At 38.5% G+C, this 25,572-nt stretch overlaps 1 protein-coding gene across 3 annotated transcripts; it reads right to left on the reverse strand.

Moving 5' to 3' along the window:
* Nucleotides 1–5,930: 5,930 nt before the first annotated feature.
* On the reverse strand, nucleotides 5,931–25,522 carry LOC133579683 (uncharacterized). 3 transcript variants are annotated; one of them, XM_061934090.2, is made up of 5 exons: nucleotides 25,377–25,522; nucleotides 22,394–22,660; nucleotides 20,592–20,822; nucleotides 12,831–12,997; nucleotides 5,931–7,365 (listed from the first exon to the last, which is right to left on the reverse strand). In XM_061934090.2, the coding sequence occupies exons 1-5, from the start codon at nucleotides 25,429–25,431 to the stop codon at nucleotides 7,321–7,323; spliced, it is 765 nt and encodes a 254-aa protein (XP_061790074.1). In that variant the 5' UTR covers nucleotides 25,432–25,522; the 3' UTR covers nucleotides 5,931–7,320. The 3 variants fall into 3 exon arrangements, with proteins under 3 accessions (XP_061790074.1, XP_061790073.1, XP_061790077.1); XM_061934089.1 differs by lacking the exon at nucleotides 5,931–7,365 and having other exon boundaries at nucleotides 12,765–12,997; XM_061934093.1 differs by lacking the exon at nucleotides 5,931–7,365 and having other exon boundaries at nucleotides 12,827–12,997; nucleotides 20,605–20,822.
* Nucleotides 25,523–25,572: the final 50 nt, after the last annotated feature.

Below are 25,572 nucleotides of genomic sequence, written 5' to 3' on the forward strand. Positions count from 1 at the left end.
GGTGAAAGAAAGAAGCACCAGTGTGACCCCAGGATGCAGAGAAGGTAGGTAATGTGCAGGTAAAGATATGTTGAATGGGTGATGGCAGGAAGCACCAGCGTGACTCCAGGATACAGAGAAGGTAGGTAATGTGCAGGTAAAGATATGTTGAATGGGTGATGGCAGAAAGCACCAGCGTGACCACACTATGCAGAGAAGGTAGGTAATGTGCAGGTAAAGATAATGATAAATGATAAATGGGTTGTACTTGTATAGCGCTTTTCTACCTTCAAGGTACTCAAAGCGCTTTGACACTACTTCCACATTTACCCATTCACACACACATTCACACACTGATGGAGGGAGCTGCCATGCAAGGCGCTAACCAGCACCCATCAGGAGCAAGGGTGAAGTGTCTTGCTCAGGACACAACGGACATGACGAGGTTGGTACTCGGTGGGGATTGAACCAGGGACCCTCGGGTCGCGCACGGCCATTCTTCCACTGCGCCACGCCGTCCCAAGATATGTTGAATGGGTAAAGCGGTCCCGTCCATCGCTGCTTGCAGCTTTAATTTTACTTGTTTTGGAAAGTCTTGACAAGCCGAATTTTCTTGTTCTATTGGCAGATAATTTTGCTTAGTTCAAATAAAATACCCCTCATTTTTGTATTTTTTTTTTTTTTTTCTTGTTTTTGAACACTGACTTTTTGCAGTGTGTCCTCTGCAGTGGACGTTTGTGTGGATATCTTTCCCCCAAAACGTGCAACTCTGCCCCAAGAACAAATGTCCGGGACACTGCATTGTTCCTAGGAGCGTACCGTATATGCAAGTCATTCAAGTTTTTAAAAAGGGTGCAGTTTTTCATTAACAGTATTTTCTGTTAATGTTCAAAGTCCACATTGCAAGTTTGAACAGGTCATTTATTTACCCAACCCAACCCAATAGTTTACAGACAAATTCACCACTCCCTAATGACAACAGTGTGCTTTAAGGTGCAGCCTGGTTGTGATATGTCATGCATTTCATTGCTTAAACCAATAGGGGGCAGTATTAGAGTTTTTTTGTTTATTAAAAGGCACTACATGCACTACATTGCCAAAAATATATGGCCACCCATCCAAATGATCAGAATCAGGTGTCTTAATCACTTGGCCCGGCCACAGGTGTATGAAATCAAGCACTTAGGCATGGAGACTGTTTCTACAAACATTTGTGAAAGAATGGGCCGCTCTCAGTGATTTCCAGCGTGGAACTGTCATAGGATGCCACCTGTTGCTAGGAGAACGGTACATTATGGACTGCATTGTGCCGAGTGTGAAATTTGGTGGAGGAGGGATTATGGTGTGGGGTTGTTTTTCAGGAGTTGGGCTTGACCCCTTAGTTCCAGTGAAAGGAACTTTGAATGCTCCAGGATACTAAAACATTTTGGACAATTACATGCTCCCAACCTTGTGGGAACAGTTTGTAGCAGGCCCCTTCCTCTTCCAACATGACTGTGCACCAGTGCACAAAGCAAGGTCCATAAAGACATGGATGACAGAGTCTGGTGTGGATGAACTTGACTGGCCTGCACAGAGTCCTGACCTGAACCCGATAGAACACCTTTGGGATGAATTAGAACGGAGACTGAGAACCAGGCCTTCTCGACCAACATAAGTGTGTGACCTCACCAATGCGCTTTTGGAAGAATGGTCGAAAGTTCCTATAAACACACTCCGCAACCTTGTGGACAGCCTTCCCAGAAGAGTTGAAGCTGTCATAGCTGCAAAAGGTGGACCGACATCCCATTCCTATGGGTTAGGAATGGGATTGCACTATGTGAGTCAAGGCAGGTGGCCAAATACATGCATTGCACACAGAAAAAAATCTATGTTTAACAACATTTTCAGCAAATATATTTTGTGTCCCTTTATTATCAAACAGGATTATTACAATTTAGCAGCCTAATATTCATCACTTTTGGATCTTAAGTAACAACACAACTTCTTTGTTCAAAGTGGCTTAGACTTAGACTTAGACTTAGACAAACTTTATTGATCCACAAGGGAAATTGTTACACACAGTAGCTCAGTTTTAAAAGATGGAAAGGGTAAGGATGGAAAGGATTATGCAGGTATTAAGTAGACTAAAAATGTACCATAGTAGCAATATAACATATATGTAATACTTACATATTATACTGTATATACAGCAGTGGTTCTTAACCTTGTTGGACGTACGGAACCCCACCAGTTTCATATGCGCATTCACCTAACCCAGGGGTCGGCAACCCGCGGCTCTAGAGCCGCATGCGGCTCTTTAGCGCCGCCCTAGTGGCTCTCTGGAGCTTTTTCAAAAATGTATGAAAAATGGAAAAAGATGAGGGGAAAAAAAAATATTTCTTTGTTTTAATATGGTTTCTGTAGAAGGACAAACATGACACAAACCTCCCTAATTGTTATAAAGCACATTGTTTATATTAAACATGCTTCACTGATTCGAGTATTTGGCGAGCACTGTTTTGTCCTACTAATTTTGGTGGTCCTTGAACTCACCGTACTTTGTTTACGTGTATAACTTTCTCCGACTTTCTAGGACGTGTTTTATGCCACTTCTTTATCTGTCTCATTTTGTCCACCAGACTTTTTACGTTGTGCATTAATGCACAAAGGTGAGTTTTGTTGATGTTATTGACTTGTGTGGAGTGCTAATCAGACATATTAGGTCACTGCATGACTGCAAGCTAATCGATGCTAACATGCTATTTAGGCTAGCTATATGTACATATTGCATCATTATGCCTCATTTGTAGCTACATTTGAGGTCATTTAGTTTCCTTTAAGTCATCTTATTTCAATTTATATCTCATGACACACTATCTGTATGTAATATGGCTTTTAATTTTTTGCGGCTCCAGACAGATTTGTTTTTGTATTTTTGGTCCAATAAGGCTCTTTCAACATTTTGGGTTGCCGACCCCTGACTTAACCCTTCTTTAATAAAAAATAAAATGGTTTTTTTTTCAAATTCAAGACAAAGTTATATGTTTTAGTAACACTTTAGTATGGGGAACATATTCTAAGTAACAAAGACTTAATTTAGAGTTATTTGGTTAGGGTTAGTGTTAGAGGGTTAGGGCCAGGGTTAGAAGGTTAGGGTTATAATAAGGCCATGCCGAATAAGGCACTAATAAGTACTTAATAATGACTAGTTAAGAGCCAATATGTTACTAATTTGCATGTTAATAAGCAACTAATTAATGGTGAATATGTTCCCCATACTAAAGTGTTACCATATTTTTTTAATGGTGAACAAAATGAACCGTGCATAAACATCACCTTGTTCTAAGAACAAAACCAACACAGTGCATAAACTCACAACAAATTACACACCTGCAAATCTGTGTGACTTCTGCTGTTGCCGTATCCGTAATGCGCCGATAGGGAGAAGTTTTTATTTACACGATGAGTCGGGTGTGTCTTGACCTCCGCCGAACCCCTGAGCCTGACTCACCGAACCCCAAGGGTTCGATCGAACCCAGGTTAAGAACCACTGATATACAGCATATAATATATACTGATATATTATTATATTATATTTTTATATAGTATATACAATATATAACAAATCCCAATTACCATGTACAATATTACAGTACTCTCTTCTTAGCCAGCGCCGTCTTCGATGGCTGGGACATGTTCGGCGGATGAAGGACGGACGGCTTCCCAAGGACATTATGTATGGACAACTGAGTGCTGGTTCCAGACGTGTTGGTCGTCCCTCCCTCCGGTTCAAGGACGCATGCAAGAGAGATCTGAAGGCGTGTAATATTCCTCTGGGCAGCTGGGAGATACAGGCGGAAAACCGAAATGTCTGGCGTCAAGCGGTGAGACGGGGTATCGCAGAGGCTGATTTGAGGAGAGGCCAGCTCGCAGAGGAGAAGAGAGACAGGAGGAAACGTACTGCAAATACCATCGCACAGCAGGAGCGGTAAGAAGTCTCTGCACATGTTTGCACTAAGTGCAACAGGGACTGTCACTCAAGAATTGGCTTGTACAGCCATGCTAGGCGTTGTCAACAAACATGAATGTACCGTATCAACAAAACATCTAGTTAAAATGTGAAAATTATAAATAAATATGTGCATTGTATAATTACAACACTCATTAAAACTGAAAAGATATTACTAATAATTGACTAAAACAGGATGACAAAACTATTTAGATAAAAAAAACAAAAAACTATTAACAATAATTAAAGTACCATTACAAAATTTTAAATTAAAAATAAATTAAATAAAAAATAAAAAAATAAAAATAAAAAAACATCAAATCTAAATAAGTGTCTGACACAAGAGCGTAAATTAGCATGGTCATCTGTGACTAAGCTGCCAAAGAAGAACAGCTGCAGCAAAAAAAAAAAAAAAAGAAAAGAGCAGCATAAAATGGAGCGTAGATAGAAGCGGTCGGGTAATAGACAGATATCATCTATTGCTGTATGGCAAATGATTACACAGCTGGTTGGAGTGCGGAATGAAGGAGTTCTTGAATCGTATGAGCTCCGCTATCCCTCAAATGTCAGGTGGAGTGGGTGGGCAGGATTGTCCATGATGGCGAGCAGTTTGTTCAGTGTCCTCCTGTCCCTCACTGACACAAAACCTCAAACTGCATGCCAATAGTGTGGCCGACTTTCCCGATCAGTTTGTCAATCCGGTCTAAGTCCCTTTTGCTGGTGCTGCTCCCCCAGCAAACCACTGCAAAGTACAGGGCACTGGCCACAACAGACTGAAAAAAGATCTCCAACAGCTTGCTGCACACATTAAAGGACCTAAGCTTCCTCAGGAAAAAGAGTCTGCTCATGGTCTTCTTGTATACAGCTTTGCAGTTGTGCTTCCAGTCAAGTCTGCTGTTCAAGTGGACTCCCAGGTACTTGTACTGCCCCGCTACTGCCACCTCCCGGCACTGGATTTTAATGGGCTCCACAGGGGTCTTATTTTTGTTTTTTGAAGTCGATGACCAGCTCCTTGGTTTTGTCCACATTAAGGAGCAGATGGTTCGCCTGAGACCACTCCACAAAGTCAGCGATCAATGTCCAGTGCCCTGTTGAGCACCTACACCACTGACCACAGTATTCGACAGGGAGCTCCCCAGTCGCACAAACTGGGGTCTGTAAGACGAGGCTTACAAGAAAACCCTGGTTTTTATACTATTTAACTTGAACCTGAGTTTATTTCTATGCATGGTTTGGCGTAATGATACAAATACATATGAAACAGATAGTTCAATCATTTATTTTTTTCTGCGCAAAACGAACATGAAAATAAATTCAGGAACATTTAGATGATCAAAAATAAAGAAAATGACTATATATTTATTTCTAGTGCAAAATGACATAACTAACATGAAAACGAATAAATACAATTGTTGATAATTGAAAATAAAGAAAATGACTACGAGGCATTTTTCTGGGAAAAATGACATACTCAATATAAAAATAAATGAATTAATACAAAATTAAATCATCTAAAACAGGGGTCCCCAAACTACGCCCCCCCCCCCAGCGTCCAAAGTCCGGCCCGCGGGAAGTCCCAGGTAAAAAAAAAAATATATATATTTTTTTGTATTATTATTATTTTTTTTAATTTATCCTTACTAGTCCATTTTCTACCGTCTCCTAGCCACGCAGGCAAATCATATTGTCTAAAAATGCATTTTACCATCGATAACGTGACATGCAGCAAGTGCGCTCTTTAAGTCAATTAGTGCGCAAGGATTATATATGTATGAATACATATTTATATATATATATATATATATATATATATATATATATATATATATATATATAAATATATATATATATATATATATATATACATATATACACATTTACATATATATATATATACATATATATACACATATATACATATATATATATATATATATACATATATATATATACATGGACATATACATATACATAGACATATACATATATACACACACACACACATTTACATATAATATATATATATATAGCGCGGCCCCCAGCCAAATTGTTTTACCCCAATGCGGCCCCGGAGTCAAAAAGTTTGGGGACCCCTGATCTAAAATAACGAACGATAATATATGTATATGTCAGATGTTCATAATTAACAATTATGTCATCATGATGTGTTCAAAGTGGTTTTGTAAAATGTGTTATTAGTGGGAATTTTAATAGCCTAAGTACAAAAAAGGTAACCAAAAATACATAATTTGCATAATGATACTCTGACTTGTTAAGTGGTTAATCATAAAAAGAAAACGTATTGGGTGTATTACACCAGGCACCGTCAAGAACACTAAAAAAACAAGAACATTGAAGGGGCCAGTGAATGGGGTAGAGCACACGTGTCAAACTCAAGGCCCGGGGGCCATACCTCATTTTATGTGGCCCGCAAGGGCCTGGAAATACCATGCGTCTATTTGTTTCTAAATGTAGTCAACTTTTTACTTTGACAGAAAAAAATACATGTACTGTTTGCAATTTAATTTTTTTAAACCTAATCTAATATTGCAACACACATTATATTATCACACATTCCAGACATCAAAATAAGTACTTAAATATCTGCTTGACTCATGATTTTGGAGCAACTTATCCATCAAATTGTACGATGTAAAACTTATTTTTCGGTAAAAAAAACTGGTAGAATTTTACCGTAAAAACACATAACCAAAAAATGTGTGATATGGTTTTTTTTTTCATTTACAGTAATACGCCGTAAAAACAACGACTGTAGGTTTTAGAGTAAAACAGTGGTACTGTTTTCCCATTTACATTTACAGTGTACATTGTAAAAAAAACATTGTACATTTTATGGTAAAATTTCGGCAGCTAAATTTTACTCTAAAATCTACATATTTTTCTTACAGTGTACGTAAAAATATATAACAATAAATAATTGTGTAATGAAGCAATTTAAAAATGTTCTGTATATATTATTCACTGTTACAACTCTGAGGGCAGCCATAACTGCGATGTGGGCCCCCAATGAAAACCAGTTTGACACCCACACCAGTACTCTTTCAGGGGGCCCAGAATTCCTAGCAACGGCCCTGGGTGGCTATATGACGACAATTAACGTCACATTAAAGTGCTGTGTGCCTTTTTTTTTTTTTTTAATAATGCAATGGAAATGTAAATAGAATGTGAAGAAAAAGAAATAATAACGCCCCTACAGTCTGTAACCGGCTCTGTTCACACTTCCATCACTGACTTTCAGGAACTCATTTGACGAAGACTCTGCACAGATCCACACCATTCCACCTTTTGGGATTTGTTATTGCCTGCCGAGAAGTGAGAACGGCCGCACCTCAGTAAGCGTATCTGGAGAGGGGGGTGTCTTCCATCAAATCATCCTGAAGGGGATAATCAAAACATAATCAACGAGAGAAGCACTAAAATCCAGATTAGAATCACCCCCAAAATTATGGGTCTAACAAAAACTTTTGACAAAAGTAGAAAAGGGACATGATTAAATAAGATATGCTTCTTCCTATTCATTTTTGGACTTGTAAAGAAAAATGGAAATATGTGATGTATCATATAGAAACTGTATACATGTTCGAAATAAACCAACCAGAATGTAATTACTTGGTACTCATCACATTTTTGACATTCCCTGAAAGTTTCATCAAAATATGCCGATAACTTTTTAAGCTATCCATAGCGGAGTGAAAAAAACGGAGTGATTGTCTCTGTGGGTGGAGGCGAGGGCCGCAATAATACACACACACAGAGGTTGAAGATTGATATTCGATAACAGTAGAAAGGATCCGGATCAGCTCCAGCTCTAATCCTTTTCTGAAAGTTTCATGAAAGTCCACCCATATCTTTTTGAGGTATTTTGCTAACTAACTAACTAACTGACAATTTTTTTTTTTAATTTTCAACGTATGTACTTAATAATGTCTAAACATTTATTACAAAGCTATCATTTTTATATTGATTTGTTGATGTCCATTAGTCTATATATATACACACAGGTATATATATATATATATATATATATATATATATATGTATGTATATGTATATATATATGTATATGTATATATATGTATATATATATATACATATGTCTTAATAAGGTTATCCAAAAAATAGTGCTCGATACCGTAGTAGAGCGCAATATATGTATGTGTGGGAAAAAAATCACAAGACTATTTCATTTCAGAGATGAAATAGTCTTGTGATTTTTTTTCCCACACATACATATATATATACATATATATATATATATATATATATAATATGTATGTATGTATGTATGTATTTATGTATAGTATGTATGTATATATATATATATATATATCCATCCATCCATCTTCTTCCACTTATCCGAGGTCAGGTCGCGGGGGCAGCAGCCTAAGCAGGGAAGCCCAGACTTCCCTCTCCCCAGCCACTTCGTCCAGCTCTTCCTGTGGGACCCCGAGGCGTTCCCAGGCCAGCCGGGAGACATAGTCTTCCCAACGTGTCCTGGGTCTTCCCCGCGGCCTCCTACCGGTCGGACGTGCCCTAAACACCTCCCTAGGGAGGCGTTCGGGTGGCATCCTGACCAGATGCCCGAACCACCTCATCTGGCTCCTCTCCATGTGGAGGAGCAGCGGCTTTACTTTGAGCGCCTCCCGGATGGCAGAGCTTCTCACCCTATCTCTAAGGGAGAGAGCCCCGCCACCCGGCGGAGGAAACTCATTTCGGCTGCTTGTACCCGTGATCTTGCCCTTTCGGTCATAACCCAAAGCTCATGACCATAGGTGAGGATAGGAATGTAGATCGACCGGTAAATTGAGAGCTTTGCCTTCCGGCTCAGCTCCTTCTTCACCACCACGGATCGATACAGCGTCCGCATTACTGAAGACGCCGCACCGATCCGCCTGTTGATCTCACGATCCACTCTTCCCTCACTCGTGAACAAGACTCCGAGGTACTTGAACTCCTCCACTTGGGGCAAGATCTCCTCCCCAACCCGGAGATGGCACTCCACCCTTTTCCGGGCGAGAACCATGGACTCGGGCTTGGAGGTGCTGATTCTCATCCCAGTCACTTCACACTCAGCTGCGAACCGATCCAGTGAGAGCTGAAGATCCTGGCCAGATGAAGCCATCAGGACCACATCATCTGCAAAAAGCAGAGACCTAATCCTGCAGCCACCAAACCAGATCCCCTCAACGCCTTGACTGCGCCTAGAAATTCTGTCCATAAAAGTTATGAACAGAATCGGTGACAAAGGGCAGCCTTGGCGGAGTCCAACCCTCACTGGAAACGTGTCCGACTTACTACTGGCAATGCGGACCAAGCTCTGACACTGATCATACAGGGAGTGGACTGCCACAATCAAACAGTCTGATACCCCATTCTCTCTGAGCACTCCCCACAGGGCTTCCCGAGGGACACGGTTGAATGCCTTCTCCAAGTCCACAAAGCACATTTAGACTGGTTGGGCAAACTCCCATGCACCCTCAAGGACCCTGCCGAGAGTATAGAGCTGGTCCACAGTTCCACGACCAGGACGAAAACCACACTGTTCCTCCTGAATCCGAGGTTCGACTATCCGGCGTAGCCTCCTCTCCAGTACACCTGAATAGACCGTACCGGGAAGGCTGAGGAGTGTGATCCCACGATAATTAGAACACACCCTCCGGTTCCCCTTTTTAAAGAGAGGAACCACCACCCCGGTCTGCCAATCCAGTGGTACCGCCCCCGATGTCCACGCGATGCTGCAGAGTCTTGTCAACCAAGACAGCCCCACAGCATCCAGAGCCTTAAGAAACTCCGGGTGGATCTCATCCACCCCCGGGGCCTTGCCACCGAGGAGCTTTTTAACTACCTCAGCAACCTCAGCCCCAGAAATAGGAGAGCCCACCACAGACTCCCCAGGCACTGCTTCCTCATAGGAAGACGTGTTGGTGGGATTGAGGAGGTCTTCGAAGTATTCCCTCCACCGATCCACAACATCCGCAGTCGGTCAGCAGAACACCATCCACGCCATACACGGTGTTGATAGTGCACTGCTTCCCCTTCCTGAGGCGGCGGATGGTGGTCCAGAATTGCTTCGAAGCCGTCCGGAAGTCGTTTTCCATGGCCTCACCGAACTCCTCCCATGTCCGAGTTTTTGCCTCTGCGGCCGCTGAAGCCGCACACCGCTTGGCCTGTTGGTACCTGTCCGCTGCCTCAGGAGTCCTATGAGCCAAAAGAACCCGATAGGACTCCTTCTTCAGCTTGACGGCATCCCTCACCGCCGGTGTCCACCAACGGGTTCTAGGATTACCGCCACGACAAGCACCAACTACCTTGCAGCCACAGCTCCAATCAGCCGCCTCGACAATAGAGGCGCGGAATATGGTCCATTCGGACTCAATGTCCAGCACCTCCCTCGTGACATGTTCAAAGTTCTTCCGGAGGTGGGAATTGAAACTCTCTCTGACAGGAGACTCTGACAGACGTTCCCAGCAAACCCTCACAATGCGTTTGGGCCTGCCAGGTCTGTCCGGCATCCTCCCCCACCATCGCAGCCAACTCACCACCAGGTGGTGATCGGTAGAAAGCTCCGCCCCTCTCTTCACCCGAGTGTCCAAAACATGAGGCCGCAAATCCGATGACACAACTACAAAGTCGATCATGGAACTGCGGCCTAGGGTGTCCTGGTGCCAAGTGCACATATGGACACCCTTATGTTTGAACATGGTGTTCGTTATGGACAATCTGTGACGGGCACAAAAGTCCAATAACAAAACACCGCTCGGGTTCAGATCCGGGGAGCCATTTTTCCCAATTACGCCTCTCCAGGTTTCACTGTCGCTGCCAACATGAGCATTGAAGTCCCCCAGTAGAACGAGGGAATCACCCAGGGGAGCACTCTCAAGTACTCCCTCGAGTGAATCCAAAAAGGGTGGGTACTCTGAGCTGCGGTTTGGCGCGTAAGCGCAAACCACAGTCAGGACCCGTTCCCCCACCCGAAGGCGGAGGGAAGCTACCCTCTCGTCCACCGGGTTGAACTCCAATGTGCAGGCTCTGAGCCGGGGGGAAACAAGAATTGCCACCCCAGCCCGTTGCCTCTCACTGCCGGCAACGCCAGAGTGGAAGAGAGTCCAGCCCCTCTCGAGAGAACTGGTTCCAGAGCCCTTGCTGTGCGTCGAAGTGAGTCCGACTATATCTAGCCAGAACTTCTCCACCTCGCGCACTAGCTCAGGCTCCTTCCCCCCAGCGAGGTGACGTTCCACATCCCAAGAGCTAGCTTCTGTAGCCGAGGATCGGACCGCCAAGTGCCCTGCCCTCGGCTGCCGCCCAGCTCACATCGCACCCGACCTCTATGACCCCTGCTATGGGTGGTGAGCCCATTGGAGGGGGGACCCACGTTGCCTCTTCGGGCTGTGCCCGGCCGGGCCCCATGGGGACAGGCCCGGCCACCAGGCGCTCGCCATCGTGCCCCACCTCCGGGCTGGGCTCCAGAGGGGGGCCCCGGTGACCCGCGTCCGGGCAAGGGAAATCTGGGTTCCTTGTTCGTTTTCTTCATAGAGGTCTTCGAGCTGCTCTTTGTCTGATCCCTCACCTAGGACCAGTTTGTCTTGGGAGACCCTACCAGGGGGCATAAAGCCCCCGGACAACATAGCTCCTAGGATCATTGGGACACGCAAACTCCTCTACCACGTTAAGGTGGCAGCTCGTATATATATATATATATATATATATATATATATATATATATATATATATATATATATATATATATATATATATATATATATATATATATATATATATATATATATATATATATATATATATATATATATGTATGTATGTATATATGTATGTATATATATGTGCATGTATATATATATATATGTGTATGTTTATATATGTATATGTAGGTATGTGTATATATATATATATATATATATATATATATATATACATACACATATATATATATATATATATATACGTACAAATATATACATACATACAGATATATATATATATGTATACATATATATATACACATATATATACATACACACACATATATATATATATGTATGTATATACATGTGTGTGTGTGTATATATATATATATATATATATATATATATATATATATATATATATATATATATATATATATATATCTAAATAACATAACAATACTTTTTGCACTGAGTGTCATCTTGCTCTTAAAGTCTGTTGATATATTGTTCGTTTTGGTTGAATAAAACAATAATAATGTAAAAAAGTAAGACCTTTTGTTTCTCAGAATGTATGTTTATTTAGTTACAATTTAATTTAAGGTCAAAATCAAACTCAAACGTATACAGTCGCTTGTATAAGCAATAATCATTTGACTAGTTGACTAATCGAAAACATAATTGCTGACTTGTTGACTATTAAAATAATTAGGTGTTGCAGCCCTAATGTCCAATAATGTAGGATGTCGTTGTGGCTTGTGCAGCCCTTTGAGACACTTGTGATTTAGGGCTATATAAATAAACATTGATTGATTGATTGATAATAATTTAGAATGAGCTCATGCAAAAAATGGGGCTTTGATTATAAATAATAACATTTTAAAAATGTAAGTATAAAAAATGTAAAAAAAACAGTCGATCAACAAGATAAAACACAACTAAATTTTTAATCGTGATTAATTGAAATTAATCAACAACACCCCAATGATTAAACTGATCAAAAATTGTAATCACCTTCCATGATATTTTCTACCAAGATAATCAGGAAAATGTAATAATATAAAAAGTATTTATTTATTATTTACATTTAATAATAACAAAATTGTAATATTTCTGCACAGCGCTATTTCTCTCACCATGGGAAGATCCTGGAGGCGATGGAACTCCGGGTGGTTCGTCCGCTGGCGGAAGCGCAGAAAGAGGACGATGAAGACGACTGCAGTGGTGACGATGAAGACTGAGAGCAGACCAGCAAGGAGGGGGTCCAGAGAAGCGTGGGAACTCCACTGAAATCTTTTGAACTCTACAAGAGATACATCATGAAGACAACATATTATGTAAGTGTCTATATTAGTTATAATAGCCTACTATCAAAATGACTATGTGTCGCAGGCTGACACAAATCTTAGTTGACAGAAATGTTGAAATTTAATATTTATTCTACACATTTTTACAACATTCGAAATCATTAGTAAAATGGAGGCTTCTCAGAGGGTGAGATAACTCCTGGAAATTACTGGCTTAGAATTACCAAAGGTATAGATGTGTGTGTCCAAGTTAAAGATAACGGCAGGCTGTCTTCTTCTAATGGGTTTATTACAATCTTTGCAAGCTAAGTAATGTTTGCTGTGGTCTGGAACAACATGGCACACAAACTACTATGAGAAATGCAGCCAATATTACATACAGATAATGTGTCATGAGACATACAATTATAAATTAAATACACGACCAGCATAAAACGTTTGGTGGACAAATCGAGACCAAAAAAAGGGGTGGCATAAAACACGTCTTAGAAAGTCGGAGAAAGTTATACATGTAAAAAAACTATGGTGAGTTTAAGGACCACCAAAATTAGTAGGACAAAACTGCGCTCGCCAAATAAAAAATGCAGCCAATAATACATACAGATAATGTGTCATGAGATATAAATTGAATTAAGAGGATTTAAAGGAAATTAAATGAGCTCAAATATACGGTACCTACAAGAGGCGTGATGATGCAATATGTATATACAGCGAGCCTAAATAGCATGTTAGCATCGATTAGCTTGCAGTCATGCAGTGACCAAATATGCCTGATTAACACTCCAACAAGTCAATAACATCAACAAAGCTCTCCTTTGTGCATTCACGCACAGCATAAAACGTTTGGTGGACAAATCGAGACAAAAAAAGGGGTGGCATAAAACACGTCTTAGAAAGTCGGAGAATGTTATACATGTAAACAAACTATGGTGAGTTAAAGGACCACCAAATTTAGTAGGACTAAACTGCGCTCGCCAAATAAAAAATGCAGCCAATGATACATACAGATAATGTGTCATGAGATATAAATTGAATTAAGAGGATTTAAAGGAAATTAAATGAGCTCAAATATACCTACAAGAGGCGTGATGATGCAATATGTACATACAGCTAGCCTAAATAGCATGTTAGCATCGATTAGCTTGCAGTCAGCATAAAATGTTTGGTGGACAAATTGAGACAAAAAAGGTGTGGCATAAAACACGTCTTCCAAAGTCGGAGAAAGTCGTACATGTAAACCGGGGGTCAGCAACCTGCGGCCCTCGAGCCGCATGCGGCTCTTTAGCACCGCCCTGGTGGCTCCCTGGAGCTTTTTCAAAAATGGAAAAAGATGGGAGGAAAAATATATTTGTTGTTTTAATAATATTTCTGTAGGAGGACAAACATAACACAAACCTTCCTAATTGTTAGAAAGCCCACTGTTTAATATGTTTGTGTGTATGCTTCACAGATGACAGCATTTGGCCAGCGCCGTTTTGTCCTACTAATTTTGGCGATCCTTGAACTCACCGTCGTTGGTTTACATGTACAACTTTCTCTGTCGCTGCCACAAAAAGATGTGTTCTATGCCACTCCTTCTTTGTCTCATTTTGTCCACCAAACGTTTTATGCTGTGCGTGAATGCACAACGGTGAGCTTTGTTGATGTCATTGACTTGCGTGGAGTGCTAACAATCCATGCTAACATGCTATTTAGGCTAGCTGTGTGTACATATTGCATCATTATGCCTCGTTTGTAGGTATATTTGAGTACATTCAATTTCCTTTACTTATGTCCTCTGTGTATTTAATTTATAGTTGCATGTCTCGTCTGTATGTAATATTGGCTGCATTTCTGATTGTGTGCCATGTTGTTCCAGACCACAGCAAACGTTACCATGTTGTTCCAGACCACAGCAAACGTTACCATGTTGTTCCAGACCACAGCAAACGTTACCATGATGTTCCAGATTACAGCAAACGTTACCCAGCTTGCAAAGATTGTAATAAATCCATTAGAAGAAGATAGCCTGTCCTTTCCTTTTACGTGGACACACACATCTATACCTTTGGCAGTTTTAAGCCAGTGATTTCCAGGAGTTATTTCACCCTCTGAGACACTTACTTAATGTGTTGCCTTCATTATAACACTTGCATGAGGCTTTTAACTTTCTGCGGCTCTAGAGGGATTAGTTTTTTGGATTTTTGGTACAATATGGCTCCTTCAACATGTTCGGTTGCCAATCCCTGATGTAAACAAACTATGGTGAGTTCAAGGACCGGCAAAATTACTCGGAGAAAACGGCGCTCGCCAAATACTCTCTAATCAGTGAAGCGTGTTTATTATAAACAGTGTGATTTATAACAATATGGGAGGTTTGTGTCATGTGTGTCCTCCTACAGAAACCATATTAAAACAACAAATATATTTTTTCCCTCATCTTTTTCCATTTTTCATACATTTTTGAAAAAGCTCGTGGTATGCCAAAGAAGCACTTGCTTAACCCTATAACGCCAAATGTATCATAAGTGATACATGATTGTTTAAGCCCTCTTCCCCTCTGCATAATTTGTCTAATGACTTTTCTAATCAGATGAATGCAATAAACGTATAATCCACAGGGGGGCAGTAATTGACTTATTAGAAAAGAAGAAACGAGAGACAACTGATTTTTGAAGAGAATCTTTGCCAAATTTGAAAGAAATAAGGTAAGAATTTTTTTTAATTTTTTTTACTGATTCATCAGAATTAACAGTTAGTCCATTGATGCAATGTGAAATTACGTAATACTTCGTAATATATTTTATAGTAAAGTGGGGTTAAAAATGTGTCAAATTTGAGACAGCGGGTAAAGTAGCTCTAAAATAGTCAATAGGCCTTTTATTATTAGAAATACCATCAAGTAACAAAGTCTTTACATTTTTCAAATAAACAAATATAATGTTTATATTTACAGGTAAATACACATATCCAAATTGCTATAATAGTTTGTGGTGATCACTCGGTGTGTGTTGCAATAATAAATTATAGCTTTTTGATTTTTTTTATGTGAGGAAAAAATAAATCACATTAAAAAAAATACATATTGATGTCGACTTTTTGAACAGTTTTTTTTAGATGGCTAATAATTACAACATTGAAGATGATAAAGAATGTAAATTCAAGTGATCTGGAGCAGCTGGGGAAAGATGATAGATAGATAGGTAGATAGATAGATAGATAGATAGATAGATAGATAGATAAATAGATAGATAGATAGTACATTATTGATTCCTTCAAGATAGTTCCCTCAGGAAAATTAAAATGTTCTTTTTATGTTTAAAGTTAAGTTAAAGTACCAATGATTGTCACACAAACACTAGGTGTGGTGAAATTTGTCCTCTGCATTTGACCCATCCCCTTGTTCACCCCCTTGGAGGTGAGGGGAGCAGTGGGCAGCAGCGGTGCCACGCCCGGGAATCATTTTTGGTGATTTAACCCCCAATTCCAACCCTTGATGCTGAGTGCCAAGCAGGGAGGTAATGGGTCCCATTTTTATAGTCTTTGGTATGACTCTTTAACATGATAAATATTTATGTGTATTGCCTTATGTTTTGGTTTGTTATAAAAATTAACATGAAAATAATATCTGAGTTAAGCATGATACAAATTGAAAAATTATACATGGAAATTGTTTTTTGTAAACAAAAATTACACAAAATGATACGTTCAGAAGCTACAGTAAAATAATAAAAGTAGATATAGAATAAAATAGAAATAGTAAAACAATAAAAGCTACAGTTTCAAATAATTTTAATTTTCTGTCAGTTATTTAGTGGTTCAGGCTTTAAAGCGCAGGTGTCAAACCCAAGGCCCGGGGGTGGGGGGGCAGATCTTCATTTTATATGGCCCGCGAAAGTTTGGAAATAATATGCGTTAATATTATTATTTAGATTCTTACTAAATGTATTAGTTTTTTTCCATTTTGACGGAAAAAATATGTACTGCATGAAATTGCATAACTTTATAAACTTTATTAGTGTCACGGCCCGAGCGCGTGCCAGTACGGCTGCAGCAAACAGCTGCAATCAATCCCACGTTACGAGATGTGTGTCTCGTCTTCGCGCGTTCCCTCTGCTTCCCTGGCTGCCTCTTGGATATCGACCTCCCGCCTGGACACGGACCTTTGACGCCTCTCTATCGCCCCCGACTTCCGGCCTGTCTCACTGACCTACGAGCCTGCCCTGCCCCTATTGGACTTCCGCCTCTCACTCAACACTAAGGGTAACACACTACAGTTAACTCCTACACATAGTCGCGCACCACACACATATTTTGGATTTTATATACACACTTAATTTATTATTTATATATATATATATATATATATAGTGGATATATATAAATAAATAGAGCTTAAATATAAATAAATAGAGCTTAAACGCTGTCCCTCCTGTCTGTGCCATCTCCTCCTCCTGTACACATAACAAACAGTATCCAATATCGTAACAAATATCAAAATATCATACTTTCCAAAGTTAAAATTAAAGCACATACTTAAATATCTGCTTGACTTATGATTTCAAAGCAAGTTATCCATTGTACTGTACACTGTAAAAATGACAATAGATTTCACGGTAAAATTTACGGTGGCTTTTACAGCATATTACTGTAAAAAAAAAAAAAAAAAAAACTACCACAGTTTTTTTCAGGTAAAATTCTGTCAAGTTTTGGAGAGTGGCCGTGCCAGCAACCTGAGGGTTCCTGGTTCAATCACCACCTACTACCAACCTCGTCACATCTGTTGTGTCCTTAAGCAAGACACTTCACCCTTGCTCCTGATGGTGGTTAGGGCCTTGCATGGCAGCTACCGCCATCAGTGTGTGAATGTGTGTGTGAATGGGTGAATGTGGAAATAGTGTCAAAGTGCTTTGAGTACCTTGAAGGTAGAAAAGTGCTATACAAGTATAACCCATTTACCATTTACCATAAAATCTATGGTTGTTTTTACAATGTATTACTGTAATGTAAAAACAGTAGCACATTTTTTACAGTAAAAAAAACTGCCGCCTCAGTTGCTAGATTAAACAAAAACAGTTGTACTGGTTTTGCATTTACACAAATATGTTGTAAAAACAACAACCGTGCATTTCATGATTAAAAAAACCAACAAAAAACTCAGTTGCCAGAATAAAAAAACAAAAAACAACGGCACTGTTTTTCTATTGACCGTAATATGTTGTAAAAAATAAATAATTAAAAGTTGTATATTTTATAGTAAAATTTTGGTGACTCAGTTCCCAGTTTTTACTGTAAAATCTACTGATTTTTACATATAATAATCAAAAATCGAGCAAATTTGGATATTATTCACTGTTACAATCGGCCCTCAATGAAAACGAGTTTGACACCCCTGCTTTAAAGGGGTTAAAGTACAGTGTTTTGTCTTCCTTCAACACAGTGTTACTGTTTAAGCCAGGCATGGGCATTCATTTTGACTCGGGGGCCACATTTAGAGAAAAAAACGTGTCTGGCGGCCGATATATCTATCTATCTATGTATATATATATATATATATATATATATATATATATATATATATATATATATATATATATATATATATATATACATATATTGCGCTCTACTACGGTATCGAGCACTATTTTTTGGATATCCTTATTAAGACATATATATAAATATATATATATATATATATATATATATATATATATATATATATATATATATATATATATATATATATATAAATATGTACACACACACACACACACACACACACACACACACACACACACACACAAGCTGTGAAAATGTGCTGTACAGTATGTGTGTTTGGGTCCTAACACTAATACAAAACCTCACAATAAAGTCTGATTGAATGCTAAAAACGTTATGACAGACCGCCTTAAAAGACGGGAGGGAATTTTAAATTTTCTACTGACTGAGACACCCAGAAAGTACATGACAATAATGTGGAATTTACAATATTAACTATGAAGCATAAAACACTGAATATTGACAACATCTGAACGTCGATCCTCCTTTACTTCTCACACACCTTCTCGATCTACATTATTTACAATCAAGCGAAGCACAACGAAAATGCAACAAACACGGCGAAATATGAACGTGAAGAGTAAAAAAAAACACCTACAATCTGATATATCAGTTTTATTGCAGAACTTTGTTGTAAAAATCTCCTTCCACGTCTGTCTCTGACACCCACATTTCAGGCTCTAGAAACACTCTGTGGAAACGCTCCCCACCCACACTGCTTGGTGCCTCGTGGCGTACATTACCATAGAAACTAATTAGGTGACCATAGTAACTAATTAGATGACCATATTAACTAATTAGATTACCATAGTAACTAATTGAATGACCATAGTAACTAATTAGATTACCATAGTAACTAATTGAATGACCATAGTAACTAATTAGATTACCATAGTAACTAGTATATCATGCAAAAGCACAGATTCCAACCATTGAAAGACTTAGTATAGTTCAGGGGTTGGCAACCCGCGGCTCTAGAGCCGCATGCGGCTCTTTAGCGCCGCCCGAGTGGCTCTCTGGAGCTTTTTCAAAAATGTATGAAAAATGGAAAAAGTTGAGGGGGAAAAAATATATTTTTGTTTTAATATGGTTTCTGTAGGAGGACAAACTTGACACAAACCTCCCTAATTGTTATAAAGCACACTGTTTATATTAAACATGCTTCACTGATTCGAGTATTTGGCGAGCACCGTTTTGTCCTACTAATTTTGGCAGTCCTTGAACTCACCTTAGTTTGTTTACATGTATAACTTTCTGCGACTTTCTAGGACGTGTTTTATGCCACTTCTTTTTCTGTCTCATTTTGTCCACAAAACTTTTAACGTTGTGGATGAATCCACAAAGGTGAGTTTTGTTGATGTTATTGACTTGTGTGGAGTGCTAATCAGACATATTTGGTCACTGCATGACTGTGAGCTAATCAATGCTAACATGCTATTTAGGCTAGCTATATGTACATATTGCATCATTATGCCTCATTTGTAGGTATATTTGAGCTCATTTAGTTTCCTTTAAGTCATATTAATTCAATTTATATCTCATGACACACTATCTGTATGTAATATGGCTTTTAATTTTTTGCGGCTCCAGACAGATTTGTTTTTGTATTTTTGGTCCAATATGGCTCTTTAAACTTTTTGGGTTGCCGACCCCTGGTATAGTTGAAGACTTACGGTCATTAGAAAACATCACTGCACATCATAATGGCAGCTACACTTTCCATCTTAAAGATCTAAAAAAATGATTTGGGAATGTCCGGCGGTCCAGATTGAAAAGCTCAACGGGCCGCATGTGGCCCCCGGGCCTTATTTTGCCTAGATCTGGTTTAAACTGTGTATAATTTTAGCGAGGCCAAAAATATTAAATACACGTGTTAAATAAAACCTCTGCCTGGTTTTTAATGAATACTTAGGTCTACTAGATACTTTCTTTTATTGTTGGTCATTATGGCAATACATGGGAGCCAAGTTTTTTTCTGTGGTGGACCTTGGTGAACAATTTTGAGAACCACTGCTCTATGATAATTATTTGAACAATAAGCACTTTTCTCACCTTCATCACCTACATTAAGTTCAGGTGGGACCTCCAGGTGCTGTGGCCCAGCGGGGTCTCGGCCTGCACGGGAGGTCAGGGGTCCTGCTGTGGTTGTTCTTCTCCATGACGTCACTGACTGAGGCTGGGTGGAGGTGTTTGCATTCTTGGATGAAAAGGTACTGACAGGATGTTTGGTCACGGCCGCTCTGCCCTCTGCTGTGTTTGTGGGAGAAATGCCGTGTGGAGCAGCTGAAAATGGACAAATAGGATACATGAGCTCCGAAAGATATTCGCAGTAATTGTTGTGGTATTGTAGTATTAAGCTGGTGTGCTGAGGCGTCCTATATTAGACAAGTTTTGTTTAGTCCTGTTTCTGTCATGGAGTCCTAGTGTATTGTGTTGTTATCATTGCTATTACCCAAAAAGAAGAGATTTATGCATTTCAGTGCCGTTAAGTATCATTATCAAGTACCATTATCATTGGAGGACGAGGTCAAGCTAAACTAGCTTGAAACAACACTGTGATTAGTAAAGTTTAAGAAGTGAAAATGGAACCGTGGTAAATCAAATTAAAAAGTGGATTAATTAATTCCGGACTATAAATTGCTACTTTTTTTTCCTACAATTTGAACTCTGCGGCTTACAAAACGGTGCGCCCTTTTTATGGATTTTAGTCTAGTTTAAAAACAAACAAACAAGCAAATACACTAAAAATGTGTGTTATTGTTCACTGCAAAAACTGAAATCTAAATAAGATTAAATATCTCAAATAAGGGTGATATTTTCTTATTTTCTGTCTAAAAAGATCATTCTTCTCACGAAGCAGATTTTATGTTAGTGTTTTACTTGTTTTAAGGGTTTTGGTCCTAAATGATGTCAGTAAGATATTACAGCTTGTTGCTGAGATTTTATGACCTATATTGAGTAAAACATGCTTGAAACTAGAATATCAACAGTTGCAAAGCTGTGTCATCAACACTCACAAGTGTTGAGTAATAATTTCTTACTTCAAGCATGAAAAAAAATCATGACTTTGACACAATTGTGTTTGATAATTAAAACAGATGACAGCCAAATGGACTTTGCTGTTTTATTTTCAATGAAACAATAGAAAATACATACTCATATAGTAGTACAGTTGGCACAGTACAGTAAACTGACAGTTAATATTTAAACATTTAACATTTCAAACAATTCTGAATAGAGATAGTTCATGCACATTCAGGTAAATTCCTCAAAATTACAATTAAAAAAATTGTGGCCGGGGGCCGGGCTGTATATATGCGCACTAATTGACTGAAAGAGCACACACTTGCACGATGATGTCATGTTGTCGATGGAAAAATGCATTTTGAGACCATATGATTTGCCTAAGCGGCTAGGAGACCCCGAGAGTAACAAGCGCTTGCCTTGTTGCCTTTCCATTAAGAACAATAAATTAGTTTTTAGTATAAGTTTGCTAGTTTCAAGAAATGTAATGCCGAGCGCATATCATTATGTCAAGATAATGGCATTAGCGTTTACTTAATTTAAGAATATTTTTCAACATATTGACAAAAAAGGTCTCATATTTGTTTTTTATATCAAGAAAAGTGCACTTGTTATTAGTGAGAATATATTTATAAATTGTAAAGATTTAGAGTTAATACACCCTTTTTGGGTTGTGTGTTGTTTCCCCTCTCCGTGTGAGTGCGCCTTTTGTTTACATGAAATAATATTATTTTGCTTAAAGTCTCCGCAACCTTGGGGTCATGCCTCTAAGCTACGTTCCCAGTTCTTGACTGAGTATTTGTGTATACAGTATCTTTATGTACAATTACCTGCTTGTGTTTCAGGCTGTGCTGTTGTGAAAAGAGAGCCTGCTGCATGTTGAGACGTAATTTCTGTAGATCTTGTTATCACAGGAACAATCGTCCTCAAAAGAGTCTTTTCAGTGTATGCTACGGTTGTGGTATCATCTCCTCGATCGTGTCTTTGATGTTGGACGTCATCCACATGACCTTTCATCAGGTCAGAAACCCCCGAGGTGCCAGCGGGAGGCAGCCAGGCAGAGGGGGTGGCGGCGGGAGGCAAAGCCACACTTTGACCTGGAGAATAATATTCAAGAATATAGAAAAAATATGTATTGTTTTATAATACTCTCAATCAATTGAATTAACAACATGTTCGTCCATTACAGTTGTGTTGCCCGTGTGATTGGACAGGACAGGTTATAATTTAAAAAAATATGACAGTTTTATAGGACTGAATCTGACTTCCTTATCCACTAACTGTACAATACTTAAATTCGTCACTTTAATTACTACATAATATTTTTACAACATGGAAGCTTTTTTCTCTTAACCATTAATGTTTTTTCATGCGTACATTTTTTGAAAAAATGTTTGTATACATTTTTTATCCATATTAGTATTTTATTTATTATCTTTAATATCATATAAATTTTTTTGATTTTGCAATGTTTCTGTTATTGCATCATGCTGTATGTTTGTTTTAATTATAATTATATATATATATATGTATATATATATGTATTTGTTAGGTCAGGAAAAAACACAGAGGTTATTTCATCCCTACAAGCCTGTTTTGCATGTTTCCTTGCTCTTCAGGGGAGTTTATATATATATGGTCAAAGTCCGTAGGAGGAGTTCGTTAAAGTAAGACCCCATGTCATTTTTGACATTCCGTGTTCGGCACCCTGAAACATTTTTTTTTTCCGCAGGACCGGGAGTGCTTACAGAAATTGTGAGTTTTCGGGCATGTTATGGGCTTTTAAAATGCGACTGAAGTGAGAGAATATTGATTATCGACGCCATTCCAATAGGTCCTTTGCAGATTTTTAAAGATCATTTATAAAACTTACCCTTAATTTTTTGCCCAAGATGTGATTATTACAATCAGATTGAAAAACAGGACAAATATTCCAGGTTATATTTAACTACTGTAGGTTATATTGACCTACTATAGAATACAATAAAACCATTTATTTGGGTTGTTAATCTTACTCACAATTCAATTCGATTCGTATGTGGGCTTTGTACCGAGGATGTCGTTGTGGCTTGTGCAGCCCTTTGAGACACTTGTGATTTAGGGCTATATAAATAAAGATTGATTGATTGATTGATTGATTCCCATGGGATGATGATTCGATTCAGAATCGATTCTCCGTTGAACATGATTATGAATTCAAACTAGTTCTCGCTAAATATTTTTTGGTATAAAAATTGTAATAAAACAGTTTCAAAAAAGTTAACAAAAGCAAAAGTGGGCTTGAAACATTATTTTTCATTTGTTTTGATTCTTAAAATGATTTGTGATTAAATAATATAGTATAATATATTTAATATATAATATATTTAAATATGATTTTTATTTATGTAATACATATATATATATATATATATATATATATATATATATATATATATATATATATATATATATATATATAGATAGATAGATAGATAGATAGATAGATAGATAGATAGATAGATATATACGTTCAGGGGATTTTCCCTGATGAGCAGGGAAACCTGCGAAACAGGCTTGTAGGGATGAAATAACCTTTGTGTTTTTCCTGACCTAACGAATATATATATATATATATATACATATATGTATAGTCGAGGTAGAGTGGAATATACGTTAGGTCAGGAAAAAACACATAGCCTATTTCATCCCGACAAGCCTGTTTCGCAGGTTTCCCTGCTCATCAGGGAAAATCCCCTGAACGTATATATCTATATATATATATATATGTATTACATAAATAAAAATCATATTCAAATATATTATATATTAAATACATTATACTATATTATTTAATCACAAATCATTTTAAGAATCAAAACAAATCAAAAATGTTTTTTTAACGCCACTTTTGCTTTTGTCAACTTTTTCGAAATTGTTTTATTACAATTTTTATACCAAAAAATATTTAGCGAGAACTAGTTTGAATTTATAATCATGTTCAATGGAGAATCGATTCTAAATCGAATCATCATCCCATGGGAATCGAATTGAATTGTGAGTAAGATTAACAACCCAAATAAATGGTCTTATCGTATTCTATAGTAGGTCAATATAACCTACAGTAGTTAAATATAACCTGGAATATTTGTCCTGTTTTTCAATCTGATTGTAATAATCACATCTTGGGCAAAAAACTAAAGGTAAGTTTTATAAAGTCATTCAATGATCTTTAAAAAGCTGCAAAGGACCTATTGGAATGGCTTCATTAATCAATCATTATACATTAATCTCACTTCCGTCGCATTTTAAAAGCCCTTAACATGCCCGAAAACTCACCATTTCTGCAAGCACGCCCGGTCCTGCGGAATTTTTTTTTTTTTTTTGGGGTGCCGAACACGGAATGTAAAAAATGACAGGGGTTTTACTTTAACGAACTCCTCCTACGGACTTTGACCATATATATAAACTCCCCTGAAGAGCAGGGAAACATATATATATATATATGTTTGCTAGGTCAGGAACAAACATAGAGGTTATTTCATCCCTACAAGCCTTTTCTGTGCTACACTACAGAGTCATTTATGACATTCCGTGTTCGGCACCCCGAAAATATATTTTTTTTCGCAGGAATGATGAGTTTTCGGGCATGTTAAGGGCTTCTAAAATGCGATTTTGATGAACGAAGCCATTCCAATAGGTCCTTCGGGCCCTAATGACAACATTGATAGTGGCTTACGATATTCACCACAAGGAAGAAAGACTCCTATTTAATAATTAAACAAGCATATTTTTGAGGGCATACACACACAGCCACACCGCCATGGCACCTACCTCCAGTCTGGGATGAAGCCGAAAGAAGAAGCAAGAAGCAAAATTCCAAATGCATCCCAGCTGATTCCTTCTGTGGCTCCGACACCACGGTGCAGGTTAGGAAAGGTGAGGCGGTGTTGTGTTGCTGCTACCTTTGTGTCTGTTACGTGCCACGTGAGGAACCATCATCTGGGCTAAAAATATCCCGAGGGCGTCG

This window comes from Nerophis lumbriciformis, linkage group LG03 (genome assembly GCF_033978685.3).
Source record: "Nerophis lumbriciformis linkage group LG03, RoL_Nlum_v2.1, whole genome shotgun sequence".
NCBI classification, from domain to species: Eukaryota; Metazoa; Chordata; class Actinopteri; order Syngnathiformes; family Syngnathidae; genus Nerophis; species Nerophis lumbriciformis.